Source organism: Mustela nigripes, chromosome 13 (assembly GCF_022355385.1).
Source record: "Mustela nigripes isolate SB6536 chromosome 13, MUSNIG.SB6536, whole genome shotgun sequence".
Lineage (NCBI taxonomy): Eukaryota > Metazoa > Chordata > Mammalia > Carnivora > Mustelidae > Mustela > Mustela nigripes.
In genome coordinates this window covers 5683819-5705732 of record NC_081569.1, presented here as the reverse complement: position 1 = coordinate 5705732, position 21914 = coordinate 5683819, and the positions used below count along the sequence as shown (strand labels likewise).

The following is a 21914-nucleotide window of genomic DNA, read 5'->3' as shown; positions in this document are numbered from 1 at the left end:
GAGGGGCTCCTCCCACACGAGGGAGAAGATGCTGCGCTCCCACCAGGCTCAGCTAGCACACTCCCCGTGGCCCCAGCCTTCCCCGTGCCAGTTCTAGAACGAGTGATCCCAGCTCAGGCTCTCCTGCCCCACAAGCAGGCGCAAAAGGCAGTGGCCTTCCTGTATGGAGACTCATCATTTACAACACAGCAACTGATCTGTCTGTTCCTCATGAGAAGAATGTATTTAAATCTGCAAAGAGTCATAAATCTGAGATATTCTACATATTGTCAGCTTTGCCTTCCACAGACATGGGGCCTCCCCACTTTGGTGAGGGGCCTTGTGGCTGTGCTGGAGAAACGGCCATGGGGAAGCGGGTGCTCTCCCTACTAGCATGCACCAGGTTCATGATCTGGGTTCCGTCCTCTGTGAACAGAGCTAGGACTGTGGCAGTGAGGGAAACATATTCTGAAGGCGGTGAGAACCAGGAAACTTGCCTATAAAAAGGCTTCTGGGCATGAAAACCCTAATAGAGCCAGGGGGTAACTCTGGTTCTCATCAAACTCGGCCCTTGTTTGCCATTGACCACATACCCTAACTGAGGGGTTGGCCCTGTTCTAGCTTCGGCACCTCGTCAGCAAGAGTGAATGCCACAGGATCTCCGAAGCCTGACGGTGCTAAGGATGAAGACTCTAGGCAGAGAATGTCCTAGTGGTGGGTTCTAGGAAGCAGATGGGCCCCCAGACAGTGCCTGGTCCCTTGAATTGGCTACATGCGGGAAGTAAAGGTATGAGTGGTTTGGGCACACGGATCCCACAGAGGAAGCCAGGGTCCTCCCACATCTGCAGTGGCCACATGTATCACAGGCCGGCAGGTGTCACATGTGAAAACCAAGCCCATGCTAGCCATGAACCTGGGACACCCTCCACCCCCAACTCCACCAGCACCCCAACAGCAGCAGGGGGCAGGACCCGGGGCCTGACCCTTCTAAGGCTCAGAGTGGGCTCTGTGGCAGGAGTGGCTTGGCTTGCTTCAAAGACTGCAGTTCAGTAGCCATGGACCCTCAGACAAACTGGGACAGGTTGGGGACTTTGATGTTGAGATCACCAATGTTGATGTTCCGAGGAATCTCCGGTAGATTGATGTTTTTCACAGCAGACACGGCCCGGGCAGGAGCTGCTGAAAGGCCACCCTGAGGAGAAATGGGAAGGGACATGAGACACACACTCAGTGTCATCTGCCCAACACGAAGAAACAAAAGTGACAGAGATCTGGAAAGTGTCCACACTGAGCACACACAATGTATGCTTTGATTTTTTCTCTTTATTCCCCAAAGGTAGCCAGCATGATGATCCCGAGGGTAACAGGGGCCATGGGGTAGGGACCCACACTCTGCACTCCTGAAGGGGTTGTGCCATATGCAGTGCTGTAGCCCCAGCATCTAAGAGGGCCCGCACACCGCAGGTGCTCAATAAATGCTTGCTGCAATAACCTGAGATGGTTATAGTATGGGGGGCACTAGTCATAGTATGGGGGGCACTTTTCAGGCTCCAACACAACACCTTTCCTGAACAGACTGTGTCTTAGAGACTAGTGCAATCACAGGGAAATTCTTACAAGGAAAAGGAAATTCAGAGCTTAGGGCCAAATGCTTGCTGACTAACACCATGAGATGGGTAAGAGTTGGCTCTGGAAATATCATGTGGCAGTGAGATAGAAGGACAGAGGTCTGATGTACCCACAGCCATGGGAAGGCTGATAACAAACACAGGGGAAGGCGTCCATGGTGGGCGCTCCCCTCTGGCTCTCCCACAGTGCACAGAGAAGGGGAGAAGCCAACAAGATTCTCAGAACCATTTCCTCCTTACTGACTGCTTTCAAGACACGGACTCCAGTTCCACTCTTGTCCAGCATCTCTCCATTCTTCTGCTTTCCAAACCCCTTGCCTCTGACTCACTTACTATTCCTGGAAGCTTCCTGGCCTGCCTCCCTAAAAGAACTAATGTGCTACTCTAACTGTGGTCTGGAAAAGGTTCTTCAGCAGGACCGCCAAGCCTCACGGACAGAGGAATTTCTGGTTTTGCAAGATCAAATTCTGTTACAAGAAGCAAGAAGCTCTTGAAGACACTCAACTCACTAAAGTGGTAACTTATTCTGCTGTTTCTGTCACATGTGAAGGTTTATGACCGTAGCCTCTGCTCTCTGGGAAAGCTGATGGAGACGAGGGAGAGACCTCAGAGGGGTAGGATGGAAATAACTGTGAGCTTTTTTTTTTTTTTTTTAAAGGTAATCTCTATGCCCAACGTGGGGCCTGAACTCACAACCCCTAGATTAGGAGTCGCACACTCCACCGACTGAGCCAGCCAGCCACACCTACTGTGAGCACCAGGAGGGATGGGCCGGGGTATGTTATTTGCAAATCCAGCCAAACTCTGCTACAGCTGAGGAGAAGGCTAACTGGAAATAAGGCAACTGGCATCTGTGAGGTTCTGAAAGTCACCATGAGAAATGGCCGCTGGGAGATCGGACTGCCACAGCATCAGGAAACCACATTGGGACCAGAGAAGGGCATTCTGGCTCCCTCCAGGGTACACATAGCTTTGAAGGGAGGAATGACAAACCACAAAGATGGGCCATAATCCCCCAAGCCTGGAGCTGTTCGTCTTCCTGAGCCAACTGACTTTTCCGTTCACACTTTTAGCCTTAATTCTTACATGTTTTATTTTCAGCACTGGCCTTCAAATCAATTGGTTCTGATGGACTCAAGGAAGGAGGACCATAAACATGCCTAAGGTTCCCCAGCAACACAAACCAACAGATGTGTCCATTCCTCCTTCTGCCCCAGGCTCTTCAAACTGGCCAGGGCAAAAGGACGGACGTGACTCACCTCGGATTTCTCCAGCCTGTTTTGAGCTTCGATCTGAGCGACGATTTCATTCATGTTGGTTTCCAACACCATCCCACCCATCACCACCTCCTGAAGGATGTAGTGCACCTAAAGGGGAAGTAAAAATAAGAAGGGTTAGAGCACCCTGTGGTAGCTGGGGTGTGGCCCAAATGGGCCACATGCAGGAAGTGAAGGTATGAGTGGCTTGGGCACATGAGACCTCATGGCCTTTCCGGCACCAGCCCAGCAGTCGGACCCGACACCAGCTCCTGATTCCCAACAGACACCTGAGTCCATGGGTTATCGACCTCCCAAGTGAGCCCAAACAGATGGCCCCCACGCCCTGGCATTCCCTAACATGGATCTCTTACGTGAGCAATGACAGCTAAACTGCCTGGCCACACTCAAGGCAGGGAGGTGGTGGCTAAGAGCACAGGCTCTGAAGTCAGACAGACCTTGTTTAAATTTCAGCTCTGCTCTCTGTTAGCTGGATGATCCTGGGAAATTATCCTTTCAGTTTTCCAGCTTCCTTCCAGAGTTGTGATGAGGACTGAATGCAATAACCTGTATCAAACATCGGGCCTGGTGTCTGCCCCACAGCAGCTTCTGGATGAACTGGGATGGCCTTCATTACTAGCATCGGCCTCATCCTCACTGATGCATTCCGTCAGTGCAGCTGTGGCAGAGCGAGCCCTGCACAGTGGGACGTTTCCCAGGCTTCCTAAGACAGACCTTCCGCCTAGGCTCCACCGGACGCAAAATGGACCCGTTCCTTTGTACTTGTCCTCATCCCTTTCTTAGAGCTCAGGTAGACACCAGGCTCGGCATGAATACTCGCCTGGATACCAGGCTCACACCTGTGCTTGGGTCTGTCTAGCCAGTACTCCCTAGCAAAGGTGAATCTTGGTGTGCCAGCAGAGCCGCGGTGCTGACTTAACCACTGTGCTCCATGGTACCGGGAGGGCTGCCACGGAAACCCCCAGAGGGTCAGGTCAGAGGTGTCCACGGGGTTCTGTAAGCAGGAGCAGGACTTCCTCATTCAAGTCAAATCCTGTCAACATGGCCTTCACGGTGCTTTCAGTCATGCTGGAAAGACCGCAAGTACCACCTCATACTGTTAAGCACTAAATGAGCAGTCCGAGAAGGAAGAGGGCAGTGGTTGGAGCGACCAGACGTGTTCACTGAGATGGTGGGAGGACGGAGCTGGGCTCTGCCGTCGGAGAAGGATGTTGGATGAAAGGCACTGGAGAAAGCAATTCGGCTGGTGTAGGGTACAAGGACATCAGGGTCTGGCTGGAATGGCAGATTTACCAAGAGGCTAGAGACAATGCTGACAAGGCAGTTTGGGCCTAAAGTCTGGGCACTACTGTCATTTGGGGATGGATAATTTTCTTCTGGTGGGGGCAGGGCTGTCCTGTGCATTGTAGCATGTTTGGCAGCACCCCTGGGCTCTGCTCACTAGGTTCCAGTAGCACCGCTCCAGCTGTGACAACCAAAAATGCTTCCAGACATGGTCACATACGTTCTGGCAAAATCACCCCCAGCGGAGACACATGGGTCTAGCATCTAGACTGAACCGTGGAGGATGTGAGCATCAATTTACTCTGTAGGCAACAAAGAGTCAAGACAAAAGATGTCTCTGTGCGTTTGTGCGTTTTTGGGCACAGCAGTTCTCTGTCCTTTGCCCAGAGTTAAGTGGAGGGAACGCATGAAGACGTAACCAGGGTACATATTCTGGCCTCAGGGAGGAAGTGTAATGAAAGCATGCTCAGCAAGGGGTCTGCTTGAGATTCTAGCTCTTTCCCTCTGCCCCTCCCCACTGCATGCTCTCTCTCTAAATACATAAATAAATAAAACCTTAAAAAGCTTATGTTTAGAGATACCTGGGTAGCTTAGTCATTTGGGCATCTCCTGGGGTTCTGGGATTAAGTTCCACATTGAGCTCCTTGCTCAGCAGGGAGCCTGCTTCTCCCTCTCCCTCTTGCCCCTCCCCCTGCTTATGTGTGCACACGCTTTCTCTCTCTCTCTTTCTCTGTCAAAAAAGTAAATAAAATCTTTAAAAAAAAGCATATGTTTAAACACAAAGTATGTATGCTTACATGGGGCTTTACAAATCACTTTTCTTTCTTCTTCTTTTTTTTTTAAAGATTTTATTTATTTATTTGACAGACAGAGATCACAAGCAGGCAGAGAGGCAGGCAGAGAGAGAGGAGGAAGCAGGCTCCCTGCTGAGCAGAGCACCTGATGTGGAACTCGATCCCAGCACCCTTGGATCATGACCCGAGCTGAGGGCAGAGACTTTAACCTACTGAGCCACCCAGGTGCCCTTCTTTCTTTCTTTATTTTAAACAATACTTAAAAAAAAGAAAGAAAAAAAAAAAAGATTATTTATTTATTTATTTATCTGACAGACAGAGATCACAAGCAGGCAGAGAGAGAGAGAGGAGGAAGCAGGCTCCCTGCTGAGCAGAGAGACCAACGCAGGGCTTGACCCCAGGACCCTGGGATCATGACCTGAGCCGAAGGCAGACTGAGCCACCCAGGCGCCTCCTACAAATCATTTTTCTGTCTACACAGACACACTCATGCAGCACTCTTAAATTTTATACAACAGGAATTATTTCATTACTTAATGCAAATGGAGATTTAATAGCAAAAAGCTCGTATTTAGGTAACTAACACAATGTTAAACAGGACTGATCTTAAAATTATTTGTTAGGGGGGCCCCTGGGTGGCTCAGTGGGTTAAGCCGCTGCCTTCAGCTCAGGTCATGGTCTTGGGGTCCTGGGATCAAGCCCCGCATCGGGCTCCTTGCTCAGAGGGGAGCCTGCTTCTCTCTCTGCCTCTGCCTGCCTCTCTGCCTGCTTGTGCTATCTCTCTCTGTCAAATAAATAAATAAAATCTTAAAAAAAAATTTATTTGTTAGGGAACTACACTGTTTTTATACTTCCCCATCAAGAAATCAGCCTCTGAACATAATGTGGTGGTTCCTCAAAAATTTTTTTAAAGAATAACAGCCATATAACCAAACAATTCCACCACTGGGCATATACTCAGGAGAACCAAAACCAAGGATTCCAGAAGATACTAGCACACCTCTCTTCACAGCAGCATTATCCACGGAATCTCCAAAAGGCAGGAGCAACCCAAGTGCCCCTCGGTGCATGAAAGGATGAGTCTGACGTATGCATACAAAGGAAAATGATTTGGTCTTAAAAAGGAAGAAAACTCGGACACCTGCTACTGCATGGACGAACCCTGAAGACATTACGCTAAGTGAAATTAAGCCAGAAACAGAAGAACAGATACGGCATGACTTCCTTATGTGAGCTACCCAGTAGCCAAAACCAGAGGCAGAAAGTAGAACAGTGGTTGCCGGGGCTGAGGGGAGGAGGGGGCGGGGACTTGTTTGATGGTAACAGAGTTTCAGTTGTGCAAGATGAAGAATTCTGGATCCAGAAGGGTAGCACAACGACACGAATATGCTTAACACTACACAAAATGAAGACGGTAAGCTTTACGTTACATAAAATTTACCAGTCCTCCTAGTATTTTATTCCTTCATGGGGGAAGTAGAACTTGTTGAGCATCTACTGTATGACGAGCACTTCATATGTAACTCATTTTAATTTTAGAATAGCCGTGTGAAGTAGGTAATACGACCTTCACTTCATATACAAGGGAAGTGAAATATGGAAAAGTCGATCAACTATTTTGATGTCACATGTATCAGTAGCAGCACAGAGCACCGAGTCTAGGTCAGCCTGCCTCTGGAGCTCACGTTCTACATCCTTTCTACCAGGACACCTCAAAATCCCAAACTGTGTCTTCTACCCTGACCACGCCACACCCCTAGTCCACACGGAAGCATTTTAAGACTTGCCTTTGGTTTGTCGGAGATCTCGTATGAATTCTTCCATGCTCTATCCCTAGGCCTAGAACACTGCCCAGTGAGGAGGAGGCACGCTGACTGAATGAAAAGGCTTTTCATAAGTCTGAGTAGCATATTCCTGGGCTTTAGGTGCTGAGAAGGTGGATGGCAGTGTGGCAGTGGACGCTGGAAGGAGAAGGTGTAGAAGGCCTAATACAGATTACCATGGGGACCAGCCTCTCTGGTTAATAGAAAATGTCAGTTAAGATTTCTGATTTGAACACTGTGCATCATGAAATCATAATTTTAAAATGCTATTCGAGATGTGTTCTAAGTACGAAAAGGAGAAGCAAAAATGCAAACTCTTGTTTTCAACAAAGCTGGAAGACAACCAAACTCCCAGACTCTAAAACAGCCACAAAAGCTGTCAAAAGCGGGGAGTTCAAACGAGGTTCCTTTCCTTTAGAGAAAGAAAAGAAGAAAGGATACTACAGAGAGGGCACATGGGAGCTGGGGAGAAAGACCTGCCGAAATAGACTTCCTGTAGGTAAAGGACATGCTCTCTGGGACTGAAACGATTCCTTGTTTTGAGAGGCAGGAACTTCGTGGACCTGGAGCTGGAACTACTTGGGAAACCACACAAAGCAGCTATGTTCGCCTCACAGATGCCCATCTCTGCTGGCGGGAGAGAGAAAGGGGGTAGATGACTTCACCCAGGACCCTCAATCATGGACAGCGGCAGCCAGTGCGGAACGCAGACTGGGCACCTCTTCTACACAAGCATCCTGCAAACAGCCAGTCCCCGAAAACCTCACCTATTTAAAGAGGAGTTATAAAAATGACATCTTCATAGGATACAAAGATACAACAAAAAAAAAATTAGGGAAGAAACTGGAAAACCAAAGGCAGACTAAGACTAAACACTGGAAAACACTGCCAAGAGCCGATGAATGGCAATAAAATCTTTTTTGCAAAACTGCAAAAAAACAAAAACAAAAACAAAAAAACCCCATGAGGCAAGAACTCAGAGCAGGAGAACAAGCGCTCATGGGAGAGGCAGGGAGATGACAGGAAGAAGAGAGGCGTGACTGGCACGGCTCAGGGAAGAAGCAGAAGGGAAAAACAAACCGAAATGAGGGTAAAACAAAAAGGAACAAAAGGGAGACGAGATACTGCGGAAAGCACGGTAAGGAATAAAACAGAGGGACATGGAAAAAAGCACATAAAATGAAACAGAAAAGGGGTTCAACAGAAGAGAGAGCGAACGGAGTTCCAGAAGACAGCCAAGGCCCGCAGCATGCACAGAAAGGAAAACTGTAACTGCGGCGAACAAACAGGCACAGTTGCTCATAAACATTCCAGGAAGATCTCCTTCAAGATGTTTCTGAAACAAAAGTATCCACGTACTGAGAGGGACAATGCATCCCAGGAAAAGCTGGCCCAGAACAGTCAGTGCCAAGACAGACCCAGGTAAAAAGATCAAATCACATAAATGAGGGACAAACTCTTGAAAATTCCCACAGTAAAATTCAGGGGTAGCAGAAAAAGATGCAGTTACCTACACAATTCCCAAAGAGAGGAAGTACAACCCAAGAACTGCTCCTAGGGGGCTGCTGAGCCAGAGTGACAGCATGGGAAACACTGTTCCCAAGAGTTTTTCTGGAGAAATCTACAAAAGGAAACACCCCTGCCAGCCAAAAGTGAGGGGAGACAGACCGGCCATAAGCACCAGAGTCTGCTTACAGGCAGGGCCGGGCTGAAGGGGCAGAACAGTAAGAGAGGCCCATGCTGTGTGTCCTATGACATCGAAAGGCTAGCGAAAATCAGAAGACTTGGGGCCAGCAAGATCTTTCCTGCTGACCAGAGCTGCGTGCCACTTTTCCTGCACCAAAGTCACCCATACGCATCAGTTTCTCTAAGCACAGGGAGACTCAGACCCCCGCGAAGCAGTAAGTACATCCTCCTTCCAGATGTTAGGAGCCTCCACCTCTAGTCTTCTACAGCTATCTTGCCCAAACCCGATTCAGCTTCCTTTCCTTTTTTACCTAACTAGCCTTTCCAAAGTGTTCGTGAACCTTAGTTTTCATAGAACAATTCTTTTGCTCATTATGGTTTATCTGTATATCATTAAGTTATGTAATTACAATACCAGTTTGGCATCACCAGGTCTACAAATGCCACAGCTGACGTTTGGTCAGCACAGTGACTCATGTGCTATAAACGAGCAAAGGATGAGGAACTAAAAGGGTCAGCTTCCCCGCTGCCCAGGTTCATCTGACAAGTGAGTGAAGACCCCTTCCACTGAACGTGAAGTGCACTGTGAAAAAGGAACGACATTTCTTCAAGTGTAGACCGAGGGGACATGAGAAGGTTGGAGGCTGCTAAGCATGGGTGTGTACAGAAGGCAGCTGAGAATCAATACTACACACACACACACAGGAATATGACTCAGCAGTAAAAACAAATGAGATCTTGCCATTTGCAACAACACAGATGACAGACCTAGAGGGTATTATGCTAAGTGAAAGAAGTCAAACAGAGAAAGACAAATACCATATGACTTCAATCATATGTGAAACTTAAGAAACTAAACAAAAACACAAGGAAAAAAGAGACAAAAAACCACACTCCTGAGACGCCTGGGTGGCTCAGTTGGTTAAGCAGCTGCCTTCAGCTCAGGTCATGATCCCAGCGTCCTGGGATCGAGTCCCACATCGGGCTCCTTGCTCGGCAGGGAGCCTGCTTCTCCCTCTGCCTCTGCCTGCCATTCTGTCTGCCTGTGCTTGCTCTCTCCCCCGCCCTCTGATAAATAAATAAAATCTTAAAAAAAAAAAAAAAAAAAAAACCACTCCTAAAACCAGGGAACAGAGGGGTCGCCAGAGGAGGAGGAGTGGAACACAGAGAGGATCCAGAGCACACTTACCATGGGGCGCACTGAGTAATGTACAGAACTGCTGAACCATTTTATCATACACCTGAAACTAATAGAACACTGTATTGTTAATTACACTTGAATTTAAAAAAAAGAATCAATACCAAACTCCTGTACTTAAGAAACTAGATATAGTCAGATCACAAAGAATGGTCCTGTTAAACGACCAGGAGGTGACAGATGGCCTGACCTTGAGGACAACGGCAGAAACGCAGGTAAGTACCTCAGAGAACACGGAGTTAAAAGTATCAAACCAACAAAGAGGCACGGGAAAAGGAAACCTAAAATCTGAGTCATGTAGAGGGCAATAAAAACCACAAGAACAGAAGAAAGCAAAGAGCTTAAGGCCCTCAGGAGCCCTAAACCCAGCCTAACATCAATTGCACTGAATAAACAGGAATTATCAAGTAATAATAATTCATTGTTCTCTGCTATTTTGACACCCATCTAAAACAATGACAACAACAAAAGTCATTAATAAAAGTACCTGTTAAGAGAATTTAAACAAAAGCACTACTGATTTCTTAGTGCTTAGTTCTCTGCAAATCTAATGGTAATCTGACCTAGGAATAGTAACAATTTAAGAGTTTCAACGAACGTGAGATTAAGATAACCCCAATAAACCAACAGGCCAACTTGATTTAAGAGGAAGGCAACAGAAAAAATACTTTGGGTGATGAATCTGAAATCTTAACAGGTAAAATGCTGGAAACTCGTATTTTACAAGATCAAAGAAACAAATTTATGGCCACACTTTAATGAGGAAAAACTGGTGTTTATAATTCAGTCCTATTTGAATTTTTCTTTTAAAATCCCTCAAACAGGGCGCCTGGGTGGCTCAGTGGGTTAAAGCCTCTGCTTTCAGCTCAGGTCATGATCCCAAGGGTCCTGAGATCGAGCCCTCGTCAGGCTCTCTGCTTGGCAGGGAACCTGCTTCTCTTCCTCTCTCTCTCTACCTACTTGTGATCTCTGTCAAATAAATAAATAAAATCTTAAAAAAAAAATCCCTCAAACCAATCAAAAAGTAAAATACTGTTGATGCCAGAACAACATGGATTTGGACTCTGTAGGTCCACTTACATATGGATTTTTTCCCCCATAAATACACTCCAGTACTGTTCATGTATTTTCTTTTCCTTATGATTTTTTTTTCTTCTTTTTCTTTTTTTTAAAATTTTTTATTTTTTATAAACATATATTTTTATCCCCAGGGGTACAGGTCTGTGAATCGCCAGGTTTACACACTTCACAGCACTCACCAAAGCACATACCCTCCCCAATGTCCATAACCCCACCCCCCTTCTCCCAAACCCATCCCCCCAGCAACCCTCAGTTTGTTTTGGGAGATTTGGTTTGTCTCCCTCCCAATCCCATCTTGTTTCATTGATTCTTCTCCTACCCACTTAAGCCTCTATGTTGTATCACCACTTCCTCGTATCAGGGAGATCATATGATAGTTGTCTTTCTCTGCTTGACTTATTTCGCTAAGCATGATACGCTCTAGTTCCATCCATGTTGTCGCAAATGGCAAGATTTCATTTCTTTTGATGGCTGCATAGTATTCCATTGTGTATATATACCACATCTTCTTTATCCATTCATCTGTTGATGGACATCTAGGTTCTTTCCATAGTTTGGCTATTGTGGACATTGCTGCTATAAACATTCGGGTGCACGTGCCCCTTTGGATCACTACGTTTGTATCTTTAGGGTAAATACCCAGTAGTGCAATTGCTGGGTCATAGGGCAGTTCTATTTTCAACATTTTGAGGAACCTCCATGCTGTTTTCCAGAGTGGTTGCACCAGCTTGCATTCCCATCCTTATGATTTTCTTAATAACACTTTCTCTTCTCTGGTTTATTTTATGGTAAAAATATGGTATAAAATACATATACAAAATATGTTTTAATCCACTGTTTATGTTATTGATAAGGCTCGGGGACAGTCAGAAGTTAGATGCGGATTTGTGCTGAGGACCAGCGCTCCCAACTCTACATTGTTCAAGGGTCAGTTGTAATTACCTATTTCTCTGGAGCGCCTGGGTGGCGCAGTTAAACATCTGTGTTCGGCTCAGGTCGTGATCCCAGGGCACTGGCATACAGTCCTGTGGCTGGCTCCCTGATCAGTGGGGAGTCTGCCTCTCCCTCTCAAATAAATAAATAAATCTTTTAACAAAATGTCTATTCCTCTAAAGGCAATCTAGCCTGCTATCAAGCCTCTGTACTACCCTCCCAACACATCTGGACAGTGGTCTTCCTTTGTTTATCTTTTCTAGGAGGCTGTCACATTGTCCTCCCTCCCCTGAAGATAGGACTTCTAGAACTGGATCCTCTGGGCATCTAATTTGGCCTCACTGCTCTTTCGTATGAATATAAGTTAACTGTCTGAGACCTCACCCATCTTGTTCTCTAGAGACAATAATAAGTGTCCTTTGGGACGGGGACCTACAAGTTTGTGGCTTGTAGTGCTCTCCCAGAAGTTTTTCTGTGACCCAGTTCATGAATAGTTGAAATAGGAAGAACAAATCTGGGGCGTGCTGATGATTCCACAGTGCTTAGGTATGGTTCTGGGGCTCCTAGGAAGTGTAACTCTTCTGTTCTGAAGACCTTGAATCAGAGGTTCTGGGCCAAGAAAGGCTTGGCCAGCAGTGCCCCTGCAAAGATGCAGAGAAATGGGAAAATGACACCAGGACCAGTCAGAGGAGTTTAGTGACTACTGAACCTGCTGGGACTCCCTGAAGCAAAGAAAGCCCTTCTCCAAACTAGAACAAAGGCTTATACTGCCGCCGACTCAGCGATTTCTAATTCTAATCTGGACTACCTTCTACCATTCTTCATGCTGATCCTGTTGAGCAATTCTGTAAAAATCAGAGATATTTCTTCTAGGATTGGAGGGGCTGAATACCCACAGCTTGGGCCAAGTAAACTCAAGAAAGGCTAAGGGCTCTCTGGGCCAAGATAATCACCCTCTTCTCAGTGATAGTACTGGGGCCTGTGGGCATTTCTACCGAAGTACTTAATTCAGTCTTTTTTTTACTTGTCTGCCTCTTTCCCTCAACCGTGATTTTCCTTGAGAGTAGATTATTTTCCTTTCTTTCTTTCTTTTTTAAAAGTTTTTATTTATTTATGGGGCGCTTGGGTGGCTCAGTTGGTTAAGCGACTGCCTTCGGCTCAGGTCATGATCCTGGAGTCCCAGGATCGAGTCCCACATCAGGCTTCCTGCTAGGCAGGAAGTCTGCTTCTCCCACTGACCTCTCTCTTCTCATGCTCTCTCTCTCTCAAATAAATAAATAAAATCTTAAAAAAATATATTTTATTTATTTTAGAGAGAGAGCACAAGCAGGGAGAGGAACAGAGAGAGAGGGACAAGCCAACTCCCACTGAGTACAGAGTCCAATGTGGGGCTCAATCCCACAACCCTGAGATCGTGTCCTCAGCCAAAACAGGAGTTCGACGCTTAATCGAATGTACCACCCAGGCGCTCCTGAGGGTAGATTCTATGCCACATTCATCTCTGGGTCTCCGGTGCTAAGCAGAGCCTTCATAAATGCTAGCTGAGTAGATAAAAGCAGCTCATCTTAGTCCAAAGTCCTGACTGTGAGGACACATGGGCTTTCTGAGTTGGCCTGGCTTTCCATTCTGGCACTGAGAAACAAGCTCTACTGCCCAGGACTCAGAGTTAACCTCTACAGATAAAAGCGGGTTAAAATAAATTTGCTAGTTTCATGTCAGGATGGAGAGTCTAAGCGGGAACAAAAAAGGATCACTTCAAGGATAGCGATGTTCCTTAGGGACACAGCTCTGGAACTGCTGGGGATGGGGACTAGTTGGTTTCAACAACCCTATCCAAGGACAGAGGATTCCGGGATCTGCCAGAGTTCTGTTCTTGCTTACATCTCTCACGGAGGTCAAAAAAGTTCTAAATCCAGTCCCAGGTCAACAGAGGTCATCACTAGAAGCAAAGTGATCTGGAGTCTAATGATAGCGAACAAGACATCACTTTTTCATCTAGTCAAAACACACTCTTCACACCTTAAACTGGCCATGTTTCATAAGTTTAAGCACTAAACTTAACAATGAATTTTTCTACAGATACAATAAGTAAGGTTCTCGTGCTAGCAGCCCACAGAAGTGGACTGAAATCCATAATGCTACCTATAATGTAGTATCACCAAGCAGCTTTGCATCTACATCTCAATACCATAAATAATACTGCTTCTTTAGTAAAATGCAGTTCTATATTGGGATGGCAGGAACCTATCTAGCAGAACTCAGGCAGAGAGGATTGGTAAGATGTTCTGAAACACCAGTGGCACATTAAGGCACACCATACTCCAAGCTTCATCATAACCACAGAAGCCTCTAGATGAGATCAATCCCTCCCTTGGTTCTTGCATTGGAGGACAAAAGCCTGTAGTACAACAAAAGGCAAGGGCTCCATCCCCACTTTCATATTGTTCTAAAAACAACTGTGTCATCACACAGAAGACAGTAAAACACTAACCAAATACAAGAGAATGGTCATAGTGCTTGTACTGGAACAGGAGGATACCAATATTTTAATACTTAAGTTTTAAGGAGAAGAATCACTAATAAGATCTACTACATTGAAAGCTAAGTGCTGGGGTGCCTGGCCGGCTCAGTTAGAAGAGCACGTGGCTCTTGATCTCAGGGTTGTGAGTTCGACCCCATGCTGGGTATAGAGATTACTTAAAAAAAAAAAGCTAAGTGTTGATAATTTTTTTTACCTCTTCTTGGCTTGACTGGTTTCATTAATTCCTTGGAAAGACCCCTGGAGAGTAAGGAGGGAAGAAATTCTTGGTAGGATGAGATGAGCAACACCTCCTTGTCCATGCTGGAGGATAATGGCTCTGAGCAGGCCAAAGTGTAAAAGGACATTGTAAGTGGGCTCAGTGCTGATAAGGGGAAAAGAAAATCATTTGAGAATCATCTTGGCACAGAGTCAGCCTCTAGCTCCCACATTATTAATTTTAGAGAGAAATGAAAAGGGGAAGAGGACATAAAAAGGCATTTCAGAAACCTGATACCTAAGCTGTCTTCTCTCTTTTCCCTATTTTCATTCCAAAGTCCAGTGTTTTATCAGTGTTTTTTTTTTTTTTTTAAAGATTTAACTTATTTATTTGACAGAGAGAGATCACAAGTAGGCAGAGAGGTAGGCAGAGAGAGAGGAGGAAGCAGGCTCCCTGCTGAGCAGAGAGCCCGATGCGGGACTCGATCCCAGGACCCTGAGATCATGACCTGAGCTGAAGGCAGCGGCTTAACCCACTGAGCCACCCAGGCGCCCCTATCAGTGTTCTGAAACATGCTGAGGACTGCCCATCCTCATCGCGGTGGCTTGCCTTTTCATCTCCCCTGTCTACAAATGAACCATGGTAATTAGACTCAATAACCATCTGCTGAGTGTCTACGTAGATGTAACTGCAATGAACAATATGGGCCACACACACAAGTACCGGGCATAGCTGGTTCCACTGTGAAGTTGATTCTCTAGCTAGAGACAAAACACTGCATGCTACAAAGCACTGTGGAAGAGTCAAACATTAAATCACCATACTAAGTTATTTTAATGGAAACCTTCAAAAATGTAGAAGATATGAATAGACATTTTTCCAAAGAAGACATATAGATCACCAATACATACATGGAAAGATGCTCAAAATTTCTAATCCTCAGAGAAATGCAAATCAAAAGCACAGGGAGAAAAGATCAGAAGATATCCCAGAAAACCTGATGCAGAATTATTAACACAAGACCAGGAGCTCCAGGTCTTACATTGTTTTGAGGGGTGAGAAAACTGGAATTTGGAGATCGATGCACCGGGCTAGAATAAAAAAATAAAGGATAAGCAAGTCCAAAGAAGAAGCAGCAGAAGCAGCAGAAACAGCAGAAGCAGCAGCAGCAGCGTTTTACGAGGCATGCTTGTGTGTATACACTTGCCTATGTATAAGGGAGATACATGACAGCAATGACACAAGGGACAGCAGAGAGGCACAAGGATTATTTAGAATAATAGAATAATATTCTATTACTCTAGGTATCTGCACTGTCAAAACAATGATACTGTAGAGAGGTATTACATAACAAAACTCTTGATAAACTGGGTAGAGAATGGTAATGAAACCAAAAGAAGCATGCTTCACATTCCTGTGACTTCTAAAACAAGATACGACGAACACAATTTAGTTTTTTTCTTCACTGCTCATTGCTATTTTCCATTAGTGAATGCACTCTGACTCCGAGATGCCCCTGGGAACGCAGCCACAGGGCTGTCTGAAAGCAGTCAAAGAAACAACCTGCTTCGTAAAGTTCTATTTTTCTCTTTTCCTTGTTATGGGCGTCTCCTGCATTATGTGTATGACCTCCCTTAATCTTCAGATGGAGACAGGACATTTGCACTGTTCTCTCCAGATGTCTTCTTGTCACGTAACTCCACAAAGCTCAATCCCTTGCCCGTGATTTTCTCTCTTTCTCACACTCATATGATCACACATTCTTTCAACGCAACAGGAACGAGTCTAGTGGAACCTCATGATTCCACTTATGTCAGTGGTAAGCCACCCGTAGAGACAGAAACACGCGTAGCCCCCCACCCTGACATCGTCTGTAGTCCTCCTCCACCAGCGACACTGGTGAAGTGGCCAGCTCGGGCAGGGGCCACAGCCTGAAAAGCCGTACTATATCTTTAAGCAAGAAAATCGGTCCAAGCACCAGAAGATGTTTATGAGAGGCACATGACAGGCGTGAAAGAGCACAGACAAAGAAGAGCCCATTTCACACGCACTCCAGACACACAGGAACTGAGCAGAATTGTGGCCGGGATCCCTCAGGATCTGGAATTGTTCGTCTCCATCTTTTTTCCAGATGGTGAAGGTCGAACCCGTATAAGCTAATAATGCACGGGCGAGCCCAGTGTTCTCCCTACACAGAAGATGATGCGTGAGGGTTGAGGCGTTCACTCATTTTCACCCAAAGGATGTGACCCGTAACAACATCTGCTTTCAAATATGCTTAACAAAACAGAATGGGGAGAGCTAGAAGGAGGAAAGGAAGATAAGATGTGAACCTTGTCCTCAAAGAGCTTGAAATCAAGTTAAGGAAGATAAAGCATGTAGGAAATGAGCTGTAATAAAAGGCGGCTGTGACAGTACTATGACCCGAGTACAAAACGCTATGGCCGTTCAGAGGGTGGGTCTCGAGCTGGTAAACGGAGAAGGCATCTGGGCAGAGGGGATGGCACAGCGCCCTGCAACTCATGAACTATTCTCCGTGCCCTGCTAAGAATTTTTTAATAAAAGGATTCCTCACTCACTGGCTTCCTGTCTGACACTGTATAAGTACAGCTGACCGCAGCGAAGCATGCTCAATGCATAGTATTCCTTCTTTCCTAAATTTTTTTTCTTTTCCCCAAAGAATGCCTATTATGAGCTGCAGTGCTCTAAAGGGTCCCAGCAGGACTTCCTCTTGCTCATCTGCTGTTTCATCCTCCTTCATTCCCTGCCTATCTCCAGTATTCTGCAATACAGGTCCCAAATGGTAAGCAAAGTACTGGGTGAAGAAAATGACCCAGGCCTTGCCCTCTTGAGTTTTCTCCTCTCTCTGACTGGTTAACTGCTAACTAACAAGACCCAGATCCCATCTCTTTCCACACTGAGGATGCTAAAGCAGGAGAGGACACGAAGGGCAGCAAGTGGAGAGTGTAGGCTCTGGAATCAGCAAGTCCAGGGTCTGAATTCTGTCTCTGCTACTTATCAGAATTGTGTGGCCTTAAGGAAACTGAGGTTTCCTATCTCTAAGCTCAGTTTCTTCTGTAAAATGGGGAGAACTAGAGTTCTCATCTGAGAGGCCTAACCTAAAGACAAAGTAAGATGATGCAGGAAATAAATGAGACATTGTATTTCAAGCACTGAGCTCTTACGTGCCTGCCATGTAAATAAGTACCTGACGAATATTAGTTAATGCAGTAATTACGATCAAAGTCATCTGGTCCAACATCCTTCCCAAAGCAGGAATTTATTCTTTTTTTTTTTTTTTTAATATTTTGTTTATTTATTTGACAGACAGAGATCACAAGCAGGCAGAGACGCAGGCAGAGAGAGAGGAGGAAGCAGGCTCCCTGCCAGAGAGCCCAATGCAGGGCTTGATCCCAGGACCCTGGGATCATGACCTGAGCCAACGGCAGAGGCTTTAACCCACTGAGCCACCCAGGATTTATTCTTTAGCTCTTGAAAGAACAGGTCCTTCACCTAAGCAGCAACAGCTCACTGGGTTCCTAAGCTGTCCAGAGTACTGTGGAGCAGCAGTAACCATCAGAATGTTCTTAACTGCTCTGAGCTGCAACATGCTTGGAACCACTTCCATCCCCTGGACTTAAGCTCTACCCAGTGAAGCAGCAAAGAGTAAGTCCCTGTCCTCTCCTCTGGGATTCTATCATCTTTTTAATCTGACCAAATGGCAGGCAAACAATTCATTTGGCCATCAAGAAAAAATTCCAAATGCCATGTTCTGATCTACAAACCTGTTTCTAAGGAGATGAAGTTCCTGTTTGTTCCTTCTAAAGCATTGTTCCTGGGATGGCCATGGACCCTGCTCCGCCCTCTCCAGCCCTTTACGAGCTGGGTCAGAAACTTAGGAAGCTATGACATCCTTAAGGACAAGTTGTATAAATAACTCAATACTGCTGTAGCTCAAAGTTCAGAACAGGAAATGGGGAGAGCTGAGACTAGAGAGGCAGGCTGGGACAGATGTCAGAGGTCTTTGTAAACACTGAAGGGGACTCAGTGCCATCCCTTTGGCAGTGGTCCCCAACTCTTTCTACACTCATGAAAACCCATTTGTATGACACACGTGCTCCATCACTCAGGTGTCATTTTACATTCATAAGGGTTGGTAAGAAGCAGGCCAAGGAGTGAGGCGTGTCTTCCTCTTCTATAAGACTCACTGCTGTGTAGGGTACAGAGCCGCCGAGTAATTCAAACAAGGGAGCGAGACAGTCAAAATATATTTTTAATGTCATTAGGCAGGTGTGTAAAGGATGGATTTAAGGGAGTAATAGTGGAGCGAGAGAGAACAGTGTGGGGAAAAGGTAAAAATAAAGACAAGATCACCATGTATTGAGCGTGGCAATTACAAACTCCAATCCTCAAAACAACCGAGAGTGCTGGCTGTTACTATACTCCACCAAAGCCAAGTTACCGTACTCCACCGACAATAAAACACACCATTATCTTATGTACCACTAAATGAGAAAAATGTTGCCAATTTGACTATGAAATGCCAGTGATGTAAGACAAATCTTGCCTTGAGATGTTAAAATCAAAAATATTACCAAGAATGGGAGTCAGAGGGCGCCTGGGTGGCTCAGTTGGTTGAGCGACTACCTTCGGCTCAGGTCATGATCCCGGACTTGCAGGATCTCCTCCCGACTTGGGTCCCAGCTCCTTGGGGAGTCTCTTCTCCCTCTGACCTTCTCTTCTCTCATGCTCTCTCTCACTCATTCTCTTTCAAATTAATAAATTAAAAAAAAAATGGGAGTCAGAGAATCAAAGAAGTATGGTATCATTCCTGTTTTACAACTGAAGACAGGGAAGCACAAGGAGGTCTTCAAGAAGGTTGCCTAAGTCACACAATTAGAATCCAGCAGAGCCGGAAGTCTATAAGGCCACTTCAGGCAGGAGCCCCTCAAGGAACAAAAGGCTCTTCTGCATCCGTCCAAAGGTTATCTATCTCCCAAGGGAGCAACAGCAAATCTCAGAGAGTCCTACCCTGAAACTAGCGAGCATGCACACGTCAAAAACCTTCAAAGTCAAAAACTAATTAAAATCTGTTTACAAAAAGAGGCCTCTAGCTGTGCTAATCAGACATTGTATCTGAAAAGTATTTTGAAAACTGAAAAAAAAAAAAATACCCACATGCACACACAGAATTAGGACATTTATTACATCGACCAGTCAACTATGTTTGCGTGCTCTGTGCTGTTTAGAAAACCAACACAGCATTACAAACTGACACTATTCTGACAGTTTTCAATATAGTGGAAACAATTAGGACTAAAAATGTTAGAGCAAGGCCAAGAAAGATAACTTGGAGAACCAGAACACTGGAGTTCAGAGAAAAATTCATCAAATGTAAAACTTGGGTTGGGTCTTGAAGCCTGGAAAGCTTGACGGGGGACGTGAGGGTGCTGGGAGTGAAGAGGGACTGGTGTGGGCACAGGCAAAGAAGTGGGAACTGGCACTGTGTGTGTGGAAGAGACGTCTCATGGGCCTGAGCGGTCTGGGTCCCCAAGCACAGAGATGCTAAGGGCCAGGAGGCTCCATGATCCAGAAATCCTTGGAAGCAAAAGGGAAGAATATCGATTAAAGGGACAGTGGGAGAAATGTTTTCTGTGAAGGATCAGACCAGTGAGGAAGGTTGCGGGAAAAACTGGATTTAGTTGCTGGAGCTCTATGTTAGTTACCTGGATTTAGGTCACAGAAAGAAAAAAAAAAAAAGGAAAAAAGAAGAAAAGGTAAAAGTGGACCTGGAGAAAATACTGAACGAAGAACTGAGACCACCTGGTGATCACTTAGAACTACGAAGTAAAGCAGCATCCCAAGACTTCACGCGTTAAAGGGAACGATGTTGCCGACCGGCTGGAGATGTTGAGGAGAAGAGGCTGGGTGGAGAGGGTAGTGGGTGAGAAGGGTAGGCAGGAAAGGAGGTGGAGGAGGGAGGATATGAGTGGTCTGGTGCAGTAGCAGGTCATCCACATGAAGGGATATCATACACTCTGGGAAACACAGCCATTAGCTTGGTCAGAATGAAAGGCAGATGTCATGGGGGCACCAGGGTGGCTCAGTTGGTTGGGTGTCTGACTGCTGATTTTGGCTTGAGTCATGTTCTCGGGGTTGTGGGATTGAGCCCTGTGTCAGGCTCAGCCCACAGTATGGAGTCTGCTTGGGATTCTCTCCCTCTCCCACTGCCCCTCCCCCCACTTGTGTACCCGTACTCTTGCTCTCACTCTCTCTAAAATAAAATAAAATTCAAAAGTCTTAAAAAAAAAGAAAGAAAGAAAGAAATGTAGATGCCATCGCCCATCTGGATTAAAGTATGTGTGTACTCAAAGGTGAATGCACAAAGAGAAAACCAGCAAGGTGCCTGGGAAATGAGATATGGGGCACACACCCATTTCTCTCTCTATAGGTAGGAAAAGGAGCAGCAGTCTTAAAGTCCAAAAGGTTGGACCCAGTCAGCAGAGAGCCTTCCATTCCTTTCTGGAGGTTTCCATAACTAACATCATTAAACATGATACATACAGGGTAAATTCAGGCATGCAGAGTCTGAAAATCTAAAGGGCCACACAGGGAAATGCTCAGCTCCTGGCTTTGACAGGATGACTTTTCTTCAATAGTCTCAGCAGTTAAAGCAGTGGGTTGGGCCAGGGCAGGCCTCTGCTACAGCTGCTGAAAGTATCTTATGGTACCATGGTACAGACCTGGCTAACATCACAAATGGGTTCGACAATTTGTTCTCTACAGAACCTTGATTCTTGAGGTCATTAACAGGTAAGGCCACAAAGATTTCATGGTGACTGGGAATTAAATCTAGTGCATTGTTTTCACCAAGCCTGCAGATCCATCTGCCTTCAGACCCATAAATGTATCCTAAGGCACATTCTGGGCCATTAGCCTTGCTCTGCACACACTCCCTTGGCCCTCCACACTGGTGCTCTGGCTGTAAATCATAGTTCCTAGGCTAGGGTGAAGGGGCTAGTTTGCAGACCATCTATCAATTTATTTGGCTTAGAGCTCAGACTTTGCCTTAGAGCAGCAGAGAGCAATTTAACTATTTACCATGCTAGGCAATAAAGCTTGGAGAGAGAGAAAACTGTCTATATTCTTCAGTGCAGTGGGCCTTAAGACACCAACTGATAAAAAGGCAATACATGTATATGGTACATTTCTCAAAAGTCATTCCCTACACTTACATAGCTACCCTCCCCAGAGGCAGAAATTCTTACTAACTTCTTCTGTAACAATGACTTACAATGACCAATGTGATCCTCTTCCCCCCCGTACCTCAACTCCTGTTACAGAGAACCCTTGAATGACTTGGGAGTTAGGGGCACTGACTACTCCTCCCGCCACCCCAACATAGTCGAAAATCTGCATAGAACTTTTGACTTCTCCAAAACTCAACTCCTAATAGCCTACAATTAACTGGAAGCCTTACCAATAACATAAAGA

The 21914-nt window shown here is 45.7% G+C and overlaps 1 protein-coding gene across 1 annotated transcript in view; it reads right to left on the bottom strand.

Moving 5' to 3' along the window:
• Positions 1-200: 200 nt before the first annotated feature.
• Positions 201-21914, bottom strand: part of AP3S2 (adaptor related protein complex 3 subunit sigma 2) — a 52132-nt gene continuing 30418 nt past the window's right edge. Inside the window, exons 5-6 of the mRNA XM_059371577.1 lie at positions 2867-2974; positions 201-1171 (exon numbers count right to left, since the gene is read on the bottom strand). Of these exons, the coding sequence (XP_059227560.1) occupies positions 1043-1171; positions 2867-2974 (237 nt within the window). The 3' untranslated portion in view covers positions 201-1042. The remainder of the gene's footprint in view (positions 1172-2866; positions 2975-21914) is intronic.